The 18,002-nt window shown below is 36.1% G+C and overlaps 1 protein-coding gene across 6 annotated transcripts in view; it reads right to left on the bottom strand.

Moving 5' to 3' along the window:
• The window catches only part of BRD9 (bromodomain containing 9), a 56,245-nt gene that overhangs the window by 36,084 nt on the left and 2,159 nt on the right, over positions 1-18,002 (bottom strand). For 2 of the 6 annotated variants that reach the window (XM_037889860.2, XM_037889861.2), the window contains exons 2-7: positions 16,306-16,520; positions 13,030-13,162; positions 10,714-10,774; positions 7,962-8,106; positions 3,774-3,884; positions 2,865-3,040 (exon numbers count right to left, since the gene is read on the bottom strand). In XM_037889860.2, coding sequence (XP_037745788.1) covers positions 2,865-3,040; positions 3,774-3,884; positions 7,962-8,106; positions 10,714-10,774; positions 13,030-13,162; positions 16,306-16,520 — 841 coding nt within the window. The remainder of the gene's footprint in view (positions 1-2,864; positions 3,041-3,773; positions 3,885-7,961; positions 8,107-10,713; positions 10,775-13,029; positions 13,163-16,305; positions 16,521-18,002) is intronic. The other 4 variants (XM_037889863.2, XM_037889866.2, XM_037889862.2 and 1 more) reach the window with 2 other exon arrangements.

The raw sequence follows: 18,002 nt of genomic DNA, 5'->3' as shown, positions 1-18,002 counted from the left end.
TCTTTAGTGCATCTGGCACGTAAATATCTTGCAATGTCAGCTACAACAGTGCCATGCGAATGCCTGTTCTCACTTTCAGGTGACACTGTAAACAAGAAGCGGGCAGCATTATCCCCTGCAAATGTAAACAAACTTGTTTGTCTCAGCGATTAGCTGAACGAGAAGTAGGACTGAGTGGGCTTGAAGATTCTAAAGTTTTAAATTGTTTTATGTTTGAATGCAGGGGTTTTTTTGCACATAATTCTACATTTGTAGGTTCAAATTTCACGATAAAGAGACTGCACTTCAGTACTTGTCCTGAGTGAACTGAAAAATTCTATTTTTTTATTTTTATAGTGCAAATATTAATAAAAAAATAAATATAAAGTGAGCACAGTATCCTTTGTATCCTGTGTTGCAACGGAAATCAATATTTGAAAAAAATGGAAAACATCCAAAAATATTTATATAAATAGTATTCTATTATTGTTATCTTTTGTTATCTTGATATTGTATTCTTTTTAATCACTTGATAGCCCTAATGATAATATTATATCCCATTAACTAATAGTTTAAAAACATTAAAAGCTTAGGTCTCTCCGACTCCGTCCAATGTTGAGTGTGTCAAATTTCTACACTTCTGTTCAGGAAACTTGATCAGTGACATTTTCAAAAGTGACTCAGGCACTTAGGATTCTAAATGCTTAAATTACTTTTGAAAAATGGAACTTAAAAAACTCCAAAGTAACTTAAATTTTTTTAAAAAATTTTACTTCACAACATTCTACTGGAAAAAACCTAAAGGGTTCCCTCTCCCCTTTTTTATCATGAGTCATGGCTGTACAAACATGTACCTTTAGGTTCCGGTTTTGCTCCCATTGCAGAAGAACTCCTGCTGACCTTAATGGTACACGATCAAGCCCTTCAGGTTGTGCAAGATGTAAGTTGGTAAATGAGTGTGAATCTAAGTAATTAAGCCCAAGGGAGTTATATAAACATTGAGGGGACCAGGAGAAGGTGCAAACCACTTCAGAATTTGATCTCCTGGATGGAATTTGAGACTAGTAATTCAGTTATCTGAGTTTATACTTTGGTAGAGCACCAAAAGGAAGGATGGTCCAGTAGTCAAGGCATTAGCCTGGAACCTGGGAGACTCAATGCCCTGCTCTGCCATAGACTGCCTGTGTTTTGAGAATAAGTAAATTAAAGACTACGAAGTCCTCAGATACTATGGTAATGGGGGCCGTAAGAATTAATCAGTATTTGGGCCCTATTGTGCTGGGCACTGTACAAACCTAAATGAAGATGCTCCTCCTTATTTTGTATGTAAATGTTGAGTTTGTATTCCCATTAACAGAATTCTACTTCCAGTTTATTCTCCTCAATTCCATCAAGAAGCCCATGAAAAATAAACCAGTTTTATGAATGAAAGCACTAGCACTTACACTGTTGTACAACTCTCTCCCACTACAGTAGAACCTCAGAGTTACAAACACCTTGGGAATGGAGGTTATTAATAACTATGAAATTTTCATAACTTTGAGCAAAACTTTATGGTAGTTCTTTTAAAAGTCTACAACTGAACATTAACTTAATACAGCTTTGAAACTTTACTAGGCAGAAGAAAAATGCTGCTTTTAACCACCTTAATTTAAATGAAACAAGCACAAAAACTGTTTCCTTACCTTGTCAAATCTTTTTTTAAAACTTTGCCTTTATTTTTTAGTAATTTACATTTAACACAGTTCTGTACAGCACTGAATTTGCTTCTTTTTTTTGGTCTTGGCTGCTGCCTGATTGCATACTTCTGGTTCCAAAAGAGGTGTGTGGTTGATCGGTCAGTTCGTAGCTCAGGTGCTCAGAACTCTGAGGTTCTACTGTATAATAATTCCAGTCAATGCAAACACTCAAACATTTGAAGAGGTCTATTTTCAACCCCACACCTCTGTCTCTCTCTCAAACGCACACAGACAGAACTGCTAAATTAATCTCCTGTTTCTTCCATTAGACACTAACGATGATTACCAGAGCTGTCAATCACCAGGTCTGTTCCAAAAATCGCTGTGGCAGATTATATTCTAAATTTTTTTATATTTAAAGGGACACCATAAGCTTGGAAAAAAAAGCAATAGTTGACTGGAAATTTTGAACCTAGTATAGTTACTAATCATAATAGGTAAGATTACCTTAACTGAAAAATATTTGCAAAAAAGTTACTATTTTTTCTAGTGTGTTTACTCTGTTCATTTGACAAAACTGCTAGTTTTACTGTTTCCTTTGATAAAAAGACCCTTATAAACAACAAGAGGGGAAAAGAAAAAACCCTCATAAAACGTGTTTAAAGGGATACACAAACCTTCAGTTTCAAAAAAACTGTACTATTTACTAATTTTGGACTTTTGTTTGCAACATCTATTTCATAACGTTGGTGTCAAAACAGTCATCCTTTAAAACTTGAAGTTCAAAATTTCTCAGTAGGTTTGACATTACTCACAGGAACTATTTCTGCAACTTCAAGAACTTTTGGGAAATGTGATGATAAAAAGTGACAGAGGCTTTAAGCCACCATTAAAATAAAGTCAGATCTCAATTTTAGAGCACGTAAAAGAGGAGGAGAAAATATTTATCTATTCATCAACAGCCATGTCAGGTTAGTTTGCAGAGGGAGGTATATTCAGCCTTAGAAGCAATGTGGTTTGTTATAGATTTGGAATCATCAAGCTGTGAAACTACTGCATGATCAAATTTCATGTTAACATTGTTTTACTTCAAGTATCAAACACAAAACTGCAAAACCCTACTCCTTACCCAAGCCTGGCCTGCTGCATTGATCGAGAGTACAATAGCTGCCACAAAGCAGTATGCATTTCCATTAAGACCTTTACCTAATAACTTCTTTACTTGGCTTTTTGGATTTCTTGGTAGTCTCTACTTGTACAGGAACGACTTCAGGAACAGGTTCCTCAACAGCTGTGTCTTCATCACCCAAAAGAGCTGCCTGCTGAGAAAAATCCATGTCCTGCATAAACGACATGCTGCGCTTCAAAGCTAACAGCCGTTCCTAGAATCAGAAAGGACAGAGCGGCAGGGACTTTACCTTTCCCTCATAGCCAAGATGCTATGATAATGGGATGGGATGGGAATGGCCATGGCCTTATTTTGCTCCTATTGTCTAACTTCCAATGGTGATGCAACATGATTTGGTCATGGTAGCATGGCACCAGAATTTCTCAGCCCAACTATCAAGAAACAAGTAAGAACTACACATGTAGATACAGCTGCCTATTTTACATATAGACTTACCATAATTGAACTGCAACACACATGCAAGGTAGCCTATAAACACTAGTCCACATTAACAACTATTTTAGAGTAACAGACATGGGAAAATTCCCTCAAATCCACTACCTTTTTACAGTCAAAACTTTTTAAAAAAGCTCAGCTCCTTTAAAATCAATAGGGTAAATGAAATTTGTTTCTCAAGTGAAACCCTGTGTCCAAAGTTTCAGCCTGAAACAAATTTTTATAGTTGGGTTATATAGATTTAGGCCCTGTTTCTGCTCCCATTAAAGTTAGTGGCAAAGCTCCCACTGATTTCAGTGGTGCATAATCAGGACCTAAAAGAAAGGGGGGTTATAATGGAAATGCCGACAAGCCCTTAAGTATAGCAGCACGGGTGGGCACTGCTATAATTAATGACAGATGGATGAAATAATGTTTATCACTATGACTGATTATAGTCCTTGTCAGTTTAACCAATCTTTTCTGCTTTTTGTTTTTAATAGATCTCTTACTTTGCTCATCATCTTAAAGCCTGTGTGGAGTATCTTCTTGGCTAGCTTGTAGTACACAGTATCTGGTCTGTTGTACGTCATTGCATTATCACACATCAGTTTAAAATCTGCCTGAAAAACACAAAACACAAGAGTTGCTAAAACTTCATACCTCCTTCAATAACTGAACATAAAAAAGAACTCCAGATAACATCCTGTGAAGACAGCCACATTAAGAAGCATTCAATGCAAAGACATTTTGAGAACACTAAGAAGTGTTCAAGGACATTAAGTGAATATGAAGTAAAACTGACTTGCAAAGGGTTGCACCTTTTTTGCTTCCTTATGATGTTCAGTGAAGTCCTGAAAGGTTAAACTTTATTTTATGCACACACAACTTTTTCCTTGTTCATTTTTTAAACTCAGAAGTAGCTGGAATATAAAGTCTAGTTTTCCTTGATTTTCCAGGTGGACTCACTCAGGGAATAGAGTAGTCACAGATCTGTATTGTGAGCTCTCTCACTCCTTAACTGAAGGTTTTTGTGTCACTGAATCTTTAAGACAGACATTTTTCCCCTCCCAATCATTTATTCCAATTTAAATTAAAACGATGTAAACAAAAGCATGCGACGAGGAATTTTAGAACAGCCTGAATAAAAATCACTTCTCTTAATCTGGTTTAATTGCATGACATCTCTGATGTTGTTACTATTCCTGTTCTATAGTGTCTGTCGAGAGAAACAGGATACAGAAGAACACAATTTCTAAAGTAAAAGCATTTTTGAAACTACCTTTCAGACATCCTTTAAACATAAAAATAAAAAAAAAGTAGAAAAGGCATAAACACATTTTCTTCTTTTGCTTTCCATGTCCCCTTTAAAATCTGTACTTCTTACTGCAGGACTGCTCTACAGGCATCAGTAACAAAGCCATATTCTGATATAAATTGGATAAGCCTTTTAAGTGTGCAATTCCTTTCCGTGCACATTAAAAAAGAACACTATTCATTATTATTCTCTCACAATAACCCAATGGAAAGTATTACTAACAGTTTTACATGAGATCCATGAACTATTTAAAAAATTTTTTTCTGTAGACTTGAAATGGATATGAAAGTTTCAGAATTTTGCAAAGCAAGAATCAAAGCAAACACTAAAGTCCCTTGGCCCTCATTAAATTAGATCACGACATGATAAATTAGAGCTAGCTTGATAGCACTGGTTCCCAAAGGTGACTAACTCCCACTAACACTTAAATACTTAAAGGGTGACTGTACAAACAACTAGATTTGAATGAGTCTCTGCACACAAATCAGGTAGCTACTCATGCAAATCATAATTTCTTGGTTTCAGAGTAACAGCCGTGTTAGTCTGCATTTGCAAAAAGAAAAGGAGTACTTGTGGCACCTTAGAGACTAACTAATTTATTTGAGCATAAGCTTTCGTGAGCTACAGCTCGGTCACTTGTGCATGAACATACCCTATCTGCGCGTGCACTTTTGTGCAAGGAATTCTATGCCTCTCGAAAAACAAGCCTTTGGAGTTTATAGTCTCACGGCCAGATTTTCAAAGGTGTTTAGGCATTTTTAAAATGCAGATTGGAGCCTAATGGGATTTTAAAAAGCCCCTAGGTGCCTATAATTGGAGTTAGGCACTTAGGTGCTTTTGAAAATCTCATTAAGTGCCTAACTGCATCTTTAAGTGCCTAAAGACCTTTGAAAATCTGGGCCTAAACTCCTAACCAGATTCTGATCTCAGAAGAAACTCTTTAAATTAGAATAAATCTTTCTTTTCTTAATTTCCTGTTTCAAGGCAGGGATTGGGAAAGTCCTGCTCTGATACCTAGGGCAAAAGCCATCAATACAATGCTAAAGAAGCAGAGGGGCACAGTCACAGCTGCTGTGACTACTTGAGGTTAAGTGATTTGCCTCAAGCCTCTTCGATTAAAGAGACAATTTGAGGGACAGAAATGGGGGACCGTGAACAAAGGCACGAGTGAAGGAGCAAACAAGGTAGGGAGTCTGGGCTCTATGTGACATGACTCCTTCTGAAGAGCTGTACAGGGAGGACAAAAATCTTTTCCTAAGCTACTGGCCTTGGAATAACCGCCACTCCTTGGCAACAAAGCTATCGCAGGCTCCCTCACCCATTCTCTTTCCTTAGTTGATGCGTATGTTTCTGAATGACTCTTCTCTTACAAGGAAATATTTATTCAGGTCAAGTACCTCAGATAATCATAACTGGTTATGGTAGCAACAGTTAGAGATCACTCCTGTAAACAGAACTAGAATGAACGTTTATGGCTTTACAGGTAAATCCTAACAGCTCAAACTTCATCTCAAAATCAAATACGAGTCAGGGCTTATCATGGAATATTGGCGTAATGTGCTTTCTGTACACTTAATAAGGGAACCATCACATTTTGCACCAGCTACAATTTCCGTGTGGAACTATGCCCATAAGAAATATAGAATGTACTGCAACAAGCAACCTTGAGATGACAAAGTATGAACCACAGTGATGAAACCCACATCTGAAAGAAAAAGATGCAAACTCTTTGTCAAGTACAGGAGATGAGACACTTGGCAACCTCTACTCCCAGAGTATTCAGTAGAAACTGGAGCTACAAAAAGAAACACAGGTGAAGACTTCAGAAACAAACGAATCACAATCCTGTTAATAGGGGGGCCATGATATAATTGCCATAATTTCTGGGGTGGCTTCCCCCCTGCCGACAACCACTATTTCAGTCTTGCCTGTGTTGAAACTCAGCCTTCCAACTCTCACCCACGTCTTGCTGTTAAGATTCTGAATAGCTCATTCCAATGAACCAGTGGAGTTGGGAGAGATAGAAACAAAGGGTAAGTGTTAGTACACTGAAGACACTGCAACCCAGACCTTTCTTACCAACTCCCATAATGGTCTCATACTTCACTGAACAAGAGAGAATACTTGTGCAACCCTGAATGAGAGCACCTTTGTGAAAGACAAGTAATTGTTTGCCCAATACCACCCTGACCTCTCAAAGCAAGGAACAGAACCACTCAACAGCCACGCCGCCAACCTCTATTAAGTTCTAAAGATGCATCAATGCCACCTTATGAACAATGATATTTAAGGCAGTTGATGGATCTAAAAGAATCACTATGAACATCTTGTTTTCATCCATCACCAGTGGAGCAAGCAATCCCACCAATGTAGTTCCCGGTAACTAGAACCAAAATACACCCAATGGGAGTGAAACAGGCCATTTCCTCAAATCCCCTAAAACAAGCCATCAATAACCAAGAAACTGGTCCAATGCTAGCCGGCAATTTCAAACTGTAAATCCCTTGGAAAAGGCAATAATCAAAGAAAGAAACACTACCTGTACAAAAAGATTATACAAACTAAAAAATTATTCTTTGTCAGAGGGCAGGTCTACATTACTGTTTAAATCGACCTAACTTAAAAAAAAGCCAGCCCCCTGAGCAACGCAAGTTACAGCACCCTAAGCGCTGTCCACACTAGCGCTGTGTTGGCAGATGCTCTCCCCCAACATAGGTTCTGCTTCTTGCAGAGTTGGAGAAATTATGCCAACGGGAGAGCACTCTGCCATCGGCACAGAGCGTCTTCATCTGACACGCTACAGCAGCGCAGCTGCACTGATGTAGCGCTTCTAGCGTAGACCTGCCCTTACATAAAGTATCTGCCAAAGAATTACGGAGATGCTAATAGCAGCTCTCTAGTTAAAGCGGAGCTGAAATTTCCACATACAGCACATTTCATTTCATTTCAGTCAGAACATCACGATCATTTAACATAAGTCAAAGTGCCTCCAAAGGGCACCATCACCTTTTGGTCACTAATGAACGAATCTAGATTTAAACAAATCATCTAGAGTTCTCTAAAATGAGTCCTTCTCGAATGTTTTTTCTGAATGTTATCTCCTTGTAGCACTGAACTGCATACCACAGTAAGTTTATCGGCAGTACACATTCTTGGTCTGCAATAATCTTAGCAGTTGCCCTAGGACAGCAGGACAGATTATAGAGTATACAGTATACTCCCACTCCTACCAACAGGATATAAAAAAGTGTGATGAATTATTTATAAGTGAATGACATGTTAGAAGCCTGACTGACATGAATTAATTTCACCTAAAAATCTCACTCAAATTAAAGTTTTTTATTGAAAATGTTTTGAAGTAACTAAATTCTTATCACTTCACCTTGAATTCGGTAACTGATTTGTACTCATTTGCTGCTATTTTGTCCTTCATAGTGCCAAAATCCATGGGATGTTTTATTATCATGGAATATCCAGGAGCAATGGCATCTGTGACTGGAAAAGCAAAAAACCCATGAGGATCTTTCCTAAAAATGGAATAAAAAGTATATATAATTATGCTAGGAAAGAAAATGATCACTACTCCTTATAACATATCATTTTATGTCATTAACACCAGTTGTCACTTAAAAAATAAAAGCATCTGCATCCATCTGCAGATATGGGAGAGAGAATTTTGACTTGATTTAAGAATATTTAGTCTGTTTGGAAATATTTTTATTAGGGCTGTCAATTAATTGCAGTTAACTCAAGCAATTAACAAAAAAATCAATCACAATTAAAGATATGTATCGCGATTAATCGCCGTTTTAATAGTACTGTTAAACAATTGAAATGTATTAAATATTTTTGGATGTTTTTCTTCATTATTAAATATATTGATTTCAATTACAACACAGTATACAAAGTTGACAGTGCTCACTTTATATCATTTTTATTACCAATATTTGCACCGTAAAAATGGCAAACAAAAGAAAGTATTTTTCAATTCACCTCATACAAGTACTGTACTGCAATCTCTTTACCCTGTAAATGCAACTTACAAATGTAGATTTTTATTTGTTACATAGCTGCACTCAAAAACAAAACAATGTAAAACTTTAGAGCTTACAAGTCCACTTAGTCCAACTTCTTGTTCAGCCAATCACTAAGACATCAAGTTTGTTTACATTTATGGGAGATAATGCTGCCCACTTCTTATGTACGTCACCTGAAAGTGAGAATAGGTGTTCACATGGCACTTTTGTAGCTGGCATTGCAAAGTATTTGTATGCCAGTTTTTCTAAACATTCGTATGCTCCTTCATGCTTTGGCCACAGTTCCAGAGGACATGCTTCCATGCTGATGTTTTTTAAAAAAATAATGCATTAAACTTGTGACTGAGCTCCTTGGCGGAGAACTGTATGTCTCCTGTTCTGTTTCACCAACATTCTGCCATATATTTCATGTTATAGCAGTCTTGGATGATGACCCAGCACATGTTGTTTAAGAACATTTTCACTGCAGATTTGACAAAATGCAAAGAAGGTATCAGAGTGAGATTTCTAAAGATAGCTACAGCACTCAACCCAATGTTTTAGAATCTGAAGTGCCTTCCAAAATCTGATTGGAATGGGGTGTGGAGCATGATTTCAGAAGTCTTAAAAGAGTAACACTCCAATGCGGAAACTACAGAATCCAAACCACCAAAACGGAAAATCAAACTTCTGTTGGTGGCATCTGACTCAGATGATGAAAATGAACATGCGTCCGTCTACAGTGCTTTGGATGTTTATTGAGCAGAACACGTTATCAGCATGGACGCATGTCCTCTGGAATGGTGGCTGAAGCATGAAGGGACATATGAATCTTTAGCATATCTGGCACATAAATATCTTGCAACGACGGCTACAACAGTGCTATGCGAATGCCTGTTCTCTCTTTCAGGTGACATTGTAAAAAAGAAGCAGGCAGCATTATCTCCCGTAAATGTAAACAAACTTGTTTCTCTTAGCGATTGGCTGAACAAGAAGTAGGACTTAATGGATTTGTAGGCTCTAAAGTTTTAGATTGTTTTGTTTTTGAATGCAGGGGTTTTTTGTACATAATTCTACATTTGTAAGTTCAACTTTCATGATAAAGAGATTGCACTACAGTACTTGTATTAGGTGAATTGAAAAATACGATTTCTTGTTTTTTACAGTACAAGTATTTGTAATAAAAAATATAAAGCAAGCACTGTACACTTTGTATTCTGTGTTGTAACTGAAATCAACTATATTTAAAAATGTAGAAAATATCCAAAACTCTTTAAATAAATGGTATTCTATTATTGTTTAACAGTGTGATTAATCGCAATTAATTTTTTTAATCGCTTGACAGCCCTAATTTTTATTTATAAGCCAGCGCTTGAAATTGTTTGTTTATTGATTTACTGGTATGCATTCTGCACTTCTCTTGTATTAGTTTCCTTAAACAACAAAAGATCAGTAGAAATTGTGGTCACAACACCTTGCAGGAGTAACTCTGATTTTCATCTTTTTGATTAGGATTTTTCTTCTTTCTACTAAAGCAGTTAATTCAGAGTAGTGTTCCTGATCAACTAGTTTTAGAATTAATAGCTGATTAATAGTCTCAAATTTAAAATGTATAGTTTTATTACGAAGGGAGAAAAAATAGGTTCTACTAGTGATTTTTCAAAGACTTGGACTGTACAGAGCTGATACCTTCCAAAAAAAATTATAAAATGAAAAAACCTCCCCCAACCAGTGAGTTATCAGCTCATTAATTATGAACTTTTATTTGAATCAGATAGAGAATAAACCATAAGATTTGACCAGAGATTATTCCATTTTATGGAACAAAAGTTTGTGGTGGTTTCCAATCCCTAAAATAAGTAATTAATGTACATAAAGGGCCCTAGAGCAAAAATCAAATTATAAATGACAACGGAAACTTCTAGTTCCTACTTTTCTAAATGCAATTAATCATGAATAGTTTCTCTTACTGGCTCCAGTAAGGTAGCAATGGCGATAAACCAAATTATAAATCAGTCTGAAATGATTCATCCCAAAATGAAGACCAAATTAGAAGATTCTAAAGCAGCATGTTAATAAGCATCAGTTACCATCTACCTATATAACATGCAGACCTACCTTTGCAACTGACGAAGGAAATGCTCTAATAATTGTTGGATGGGTGTGCTCTCATTTTCAGCTGCAATTTGAGAGTGAAAAATATTTATAAAGTTCAGTTGAACGAAAGTATTTACTTCAGAACAAAGTTCATGTTTTATACCTAACCAAGTCTTTAATACGTACCCTACGGCCCGAACTCGCTCCAGAAGTCACTCAGTCTTTCATTTCAAGGGCAGCAAAAACACATATAATAAATCTATTCCTGACATGCAATAAAGCTTTATTTCTTTATATGTTAGTTATTTAATTATATTAAATGAGAAATGTTCATGCAGAATAGAAGTAAAAGAAATACACACACTATGGTGCGTACAGCAACATCATCGTACATGACACACAACCTGCTTATTTTATGGCAAGTATTTAACAACAAGGAGTAATATATTCAGGCATCTGTGTAACAAAGAAAATGATTTCATATGTGACACCTGACTGTGCAGATATTGCTGCAGAAGTGCTGATTTCTGCATTTCCTCACTTCATTTTATCAGTGCAACCTTAGTGTTCCATTTACAAAAATTTTTGCATTCAGTTTTCCTAAGATTTGGGTTAATTTTTAAAAATTAAGACAAACAACAAACACAGGAGCTAGAGACACAAGTATATTTTAATTACCGCACAGATGAATCTATGAAGTGCACACCGATCCCTTAATGATTGTGCACTTCAAGGAGGGTGCACAGATTTAGCAGTTGCAAGAATTAAACAAGCAATATTCTGAATTCTCCTGGAAAGCAGATTAAGACCCGCTTCTCACCTGAGTAACAGAGACCCTCTCCCCTTTCCTCAACCAGAACAGGAAGGACAAATGAAATGTTTGGGGAAGCCACATCTCTAGACAGGTGAAAAAGAGCAGCCTACAGGACACATATCACAGTCATCTATTTCAAATTTGCCAGGCTTTCAATGCCCCAGTGTGTTCAGAGGCAGTCAATGTGAATTACCTGTAGGATTATGGCCCATCCTGACAGTAGGCTTACACCCTCAATTTAGGGAGCACCTATAACCTGCCAATTCCTCAATATTGATTTGCTCAGTTGATAAGTATAGTTCCAGTCTTTAATTTGCCTTGTCAACAACCATCGTTCTAATCTTATGAAGATTGAAATGAAGCCTGCTAATTTTCATACAGGTCCAGATTTCTGCTAGACATTTACTGAAGTATCTTTCAAGGAAGCGGCCTAAGCAAAGTTAACAGGACACTCAGGAGTGAGATTCCTTTGTCCTGAAGTTTTTGTTAGTAAAGGATTTCAAAGAATTTAGAAGTCTGAAGGAATTTTAAAAAACGGCTTATAAAAATTATCTAAATTTAATATTGAGCATTGGCTCCAGGATCTAATGGAATTTGTATAGTGAGAAGGGATAAAAACCACACATTACAGGTACATGCACTAGCTGCCTGGTGGCACCTGAAAAGGTTTTAAGGTGATATAAGCCAAATTAACAACTTAATGACTTAGGACCTGTGTACTTGAGAGCCTGCCACAAATAATATCAGGTAGGTGCTTGAGCTGAAGCTTGACAATTTAGAAAAGAGAGCTTGCTGCTGGAGAGGCATTCTCCCTTGCCTGTGCATTTGCTCCTGTACCGGTCCAAAATAGTGTGAATTTTCTGACACTTAGGGCATATTGCAAAGACCAATTTTTGTACAGGACACTGAGGGAAGGGTATGATTTAGAGGTGGAAGAGGGACTTGGGGAGAGCTTACGGACAGGGATTTTGTTATGTTTCCTGCTGAATCACTGCTTTGGTGTGGGATCTCTGGCTCTTTTGCTCCTCTTTGCATTTTGTTATTATAGGTTATATTTTCATGTCATGTTAGGAAGTTAGAGAAATGCACAGGTCCTTTATATGTTCAATCTAAATAATTACATGTATCTGCAGTTCACCTTATTCTGGTGCACATACTGCAAACAGCAATACAGGAATGAAACTTAAATATCCTTTTTTTAATACTTCAAACAGGCAAATGCGCTCTGATGTGAACTTGTGAAGAATTAACTGAAAATTTACTTCTAACTGGCACCTGGGAATGTACCCATCAAGCCCCAAAGGTGTTAAGAGGAATAACTGCTTTTCATAGAGTATCTTTCCAACCTGGAAAATCTGCTGAAATCCAAGGATTTCAGCAGAAATCTTTACATACTGCTTGAAAGCTTAATATCCTAGTATATCATCAGAAGTATTATTTTAACACTCAGTTATGAAAAATTTTAAAGAACATACTAGGAAATTTAAATTTTCCAGTTTTCCCATCTAGCCTTGGTCACTTACCTGGCTGAGTTCTGCAAGCTCTGACTGGGCGATCTGGAGGTGGCTCAACTTCCACTTTTTTCCCAGGATCAAAGTCATCCATTTCTCCCTCAGTGTCACACTGCTCTTTCTCCCTCTTTCTCTTCTTTTCTTCCTAATATAGCAATGATAGGAGATAGTTAAAACAAGATATTCACAAACGGCAGTTCAGGTTCAGATAAAATATTCATACAAAAGCCTTTTATTATAATAATACTAAGTATCCAAGTGACACCTATGAAAGTCAAGAAATTTAAAGAAAAATATAGTTTCTTCAAATCCCTATGGGAAAAAAACCAGACTCCTAGTGCTGAACTGTAAGGTGGACAATTATGGTTTAAAGCATAACCTTATACATACTTTCTTTAAAATGATTTCTGTTACTTATACCACCTGTCTGCAAATCATTTCCATTTCTGTATCTAGTCATCTACTTTTTTTGGTTGGTAGTTACTATGCTTCTGCTGAAAAAAATGGCATTAAAATGTGTACAAATAATTGCACAATGAAAGAGCACAGTTACCTGTAAAGTTCTGTAAGCCCTAACTGGTCAGCTGTGATACTTCATTCATAGTAACTATAAGATGACGCAAGAAGCACGTAGCTTTGCCTTGTTCATTGCACATTTGTTGTCTGGTGCAGTAAGTAGAAGACAGTATGCACTGGGATGGAGTAAGTATGCTGAAACTCAAACTCCACAGCAGAGGCAACTACAAATGCTTTGCAAGATTGGAGATATTTGACAGATCTTCTCCTGTAAGCCTCCACAGCACATGAGCAATCTTGTATTGAATTAGGCGGCCTCACTCCCATTTTTTACTACAGTACTTACCGATGCATGCTCAGTGCAGCCCTCTTTCATTTACAACATTTGGATCTATCACTGTTAAAAGGTTCTATAATTTTAAACTGCACATCTGACAATTATGAAGGTCTGAAAATAGTGACTTAGCAAAGTAAAAAAAACAAAAAACATTATAGAACACAACAACACACTTTTCTTCCCTAATGGCTGTTATTCTGTGCAATTTCAGTTTTTTAGTCCCAGGTAATTAGTGGTAATAGAGATGTTCAAAAATAAGTTGCAAAAATGTTTCTACAACAGAAACCATTTTTTCCATTGCCTTGTTCTCAAGAATTTCTGACCCATTTTTGATCAAACTTTCCAGAAAAATTCACTCTCAGGCAGAAAACAAATGAAGATAATTCAAGTCACCTTGCCTAATGCACTACTGGAAGGTTTTCAAATACTACAGGGATGAAGGCCCTATAAGAATCTAGGGAGAATAGAACTGAAAGGTAAAAGATTCAGAAAGATTTTAGCAAATAAAAGAAGAATGCTTTGACACTACTTAACTACAGATGTTACTAACTTCACGCCCGTTTATGGAATACAGGACAGTCTCATCTTGTACAACATATACAGCTTTCAGTAGCACAAGTCTGGGAAAGCCATAGTATTTACAACTAGCAAAGAAACAAGTGAGAAATGCAGGTTATTGCAAATGAGGGCCAATAAAGTCTTTATATCACACCAAACCATGGACTTTATGTACATTATAAAAGAGCTATTTTAGGAATGCTTTAAGGCGTTTTACAAAAGGTTATACTTTTTTTTTTTTTTAAATCCCTCTCCTTTTGGTAAAGCCAAGCGCCTTAGTTATCAAGGGTATCTGTGCAGGTCTCAAAGGGAGTCACAGAAACCTTTAAACATGATCTAAAATAGATTTTCTATATCTAAGGATGTTAGTTTTGAAGTCCAACGTATCAGGAACTTCCAGGACAAGAATCACATGCTGGGTTCAGTTCAGAAGCTGGGACTCTCCCATTCTTAATGTAATAAAGCACCTGTTTATAACTCCAATGAGATGCAACATATCAGATTTTAAAAATGCAACATTTTCAATTGTAGACAAGCCGTCATGAAGACTGATTAGTGGGTAATACAGTAAAAGATTTATAATAAAATCATTACTTTGTTCTGCAAATTATCATATGAATACCTTCCATATATGTGAGGAGCACACAGACGTTTCACAAGTTGTAAGAACACGCCCCTTCCTGTTGTCTCAGGGAACATTAAGATACTGGGAGCCCCTGGAAGGATAATTAAATCTAAGGACTGTTAGCTGACCACATCACATATTTTGGCGAAGAACAGCAGTCACTAGGACCCAAACCACAAAGGTAGGCTTGGAAGGATTAGATTTTTTTAAATCAGTAAATATTTGTAAATGTTGATTTCATCATACACAAACAAACCAACAAAAAAAAAAAAGTCCACAAAAATAACTGAAATTTTCACATAGACAAAGAAAGATATATGCAGCTTGAGGACTTAAATCAAACTCTAATAAGGATATTTACTTTGTATATTTTGACATGTGATGTTGACAATTTATTTTTTAACAGTTTATAAAGTTTTAACTTTCTGAATCTCAATGTCTACTGTCATTAGTTATTGTCTGACTCCTCCCATAATTTCCTATAAATGTGAAAATTTAAACTGATAAAAATTGGAAAAAATGGTGAAAAATAAACATTGATATCTGTCAAAACTATCAAACATTGAATTCTGCCACGCCCACGTACAGGGCTTTGTAGATGAAGAAACATCTTGAACTGCCCTCAGATGTTAACAGGGAGACAATGCAGTATCTGAAACTGTGGTTTAACGAGTATCCTGCACAACATTGTGCTAAGCAAGAGGGTTGTCCTATTCTGCACCAACTGAAGTGGTCTTTAAAGATAGTCCCACATACAACATATTAACTCATCCGACATGGAGGTGACAAAGACACAGATGATGATGGCAAGTGAAGAAATCAAAAAATAGTTACACTAGTTGTAGAAGACTTCAATGGGGCTACTCACATGAGTAAATTTAAAAACACATGCATAAGAATTTGCATAATTAGAGATTGAGTGATTATAAAATTTAGTCCTACTCCAACTTCCAAATGCAATTAATTTGGTGAAACACAGCCCTCTCTTGTTTAAGACGACAGAAAATTTGGACAAAAAACAAAAAAAAAAGGATTTTTTTTTTAAGAATGAGATGAAAATGTACAAAAAGGACCCTCGTTGGATTAGAAGTGGTGGAAAGGAAGAAATAATACTGCTATGTTTTAGTTATGCAGCTCAGTCAACTGTATCTTAAACTGAAATGTACACTTTCATGTGAGAAAGAGACACTTCAGATATGACAAGCAAATGTGAAAAGAATTTGTATCCCTGCATTCTCGAGCCATTGCTTACCTTTCTCTTCCTTCTCTCTTCATCATCAAGATGCTTTTCTTTCTCAGACTTTTTTTTCTTTTTCTTCTTCTTTTCTTTGTGTCGCTCTCGCTCATGGTCTGACCTGTCATCGTAATAACTTGAATCATGCCCTGATCCTGAGAGTTCAGTGACCTCGCTTCCTCCAACTTTAAGAACTAGCTTCAAGGGCTTTTCCAGGGGTTTATCCACATAATCTAAATTAAAGCATAGTAAAAAAAGTTCATAAACACACACAAAAGTTACACAGTAAACAATAATAGTTATCAGACAGTATCATTCTACTGAAAATTCCATTTGCAAACTCGCATATGGCATAATTACTGTGAAACGTATATGAAGGAGTTTTAAAAGAAAAAATCCTAAATTGACAGATCTGAGGTAGGAAACAGCTGTACTAAACAGACAAAAATGTTGGTTTCCTTAAACTTGATCTTAGCCACTTTAACTTTATGATTTTTTATGAATCCTTATTATTCAAGAAAACAATCTGCTATGTTCTAGAAAACATCAGAAAAATTGTGTAATTGGGTACCAATCCTGAAAACACATTCACACATGCTTAGCTTTACTCACTTGAGTAAGGTAAAGTACAGGTATAAATGTTTGCAGGATCCAGGAATTTAACAGTTTCTAAAGAAAGAATCCCCACAATTCATTGTCTGACAAGAAATTAAATCAATCTTTTATATTAAAAACAAATACTGTGGCAACTATTTACAGACTGTTTTTTTAGATCAGCATTTCAACTATTTGTTTAAGTAATTTTCTCTTGAACCACTAAACAGCCAATATTTCATTATTCCTTTTTGTGCTATTGATGCCTGCCCCATAGATTATAACTTTCTAACAAATAAACTATGTTCATGTGAGGCCAAAAGAATTGAACACATTTTTAAAGAACCAAGACTGTAAACTGCAGTTACTTGATTCTTTGTCAGATTAATTCAATTCACCATCTTATTTAAAGTGACTCAGGACAGCAGAAATGAAAATGGTTCAGTTAATAACCCAAGAGAGAACTGGATAAAAAAGACTGGTGTCAAAAGCGTTTATATCTTTAGTTTGTGCATTCCAGAGTTTTTATGGCTATGTTCAATGGTCCATCTTCTCTTGAATCGCACATAATCATAACTCTAACACTTATGAAGTTTTTTGTTTTGAACGAATTGAAATCGATGACTTAAAAATAAAAAAAACTACATTTAATTTTGTTTTTAAAAATAAATTTAAAATTAAATTTGAAACTTTGATTACCTATATTAGGGCCTAAACTTACAATCTTATATTAATTTAAAATTAAACAAAATTAATATTAGGCAGCACATGTTTGCTACCAAAGTTTTAAAGAAAGTCAGCTCACTGAACTGCTGGAAGTGATTGGCTAAGCACCTAGAACCAGAGTTTGCTAAAGTGCAAAACCAGCTTTTGACAGCAAATATCCTTTTCTGCAGGTGCCAAGAGAATATTTTCCTTTCAGATTATTCAACTAGTTCAGTTAAATGACTAGTTTACTGAAACTTGAGAAACCAATTGGGAATTGAAAAAGCAGGAAAGCTTGTTTTTCTCTTCCAACCTATGAAAAAAAATTAAGTGAGAGAAGAGGAGAACTACTAGGACTTATCTACATTTAAAATGCTGCAGCTGTGCCACTGTAGCATTTAAGCACAGACACTACC

This window comes from Chelonia mydas, chromosome 2, assembly GCF_015237465.2.
Source record: "Chelonia mydas isolate rCheMyd1 chromosome 2, rCheMyd1.pri.v2, whole genome shotgun sequence".
Classification (NCBI taxonomy): Eukaryota; Metazoa; Chordata; order Testudines; family Cheloniidae; genus Chelonia; species Chelonia mydas.
Note: the sequence above shows the minus strand (reverse complement) of the source record. Positions and strands in the feature narration are given on the sequence as shown.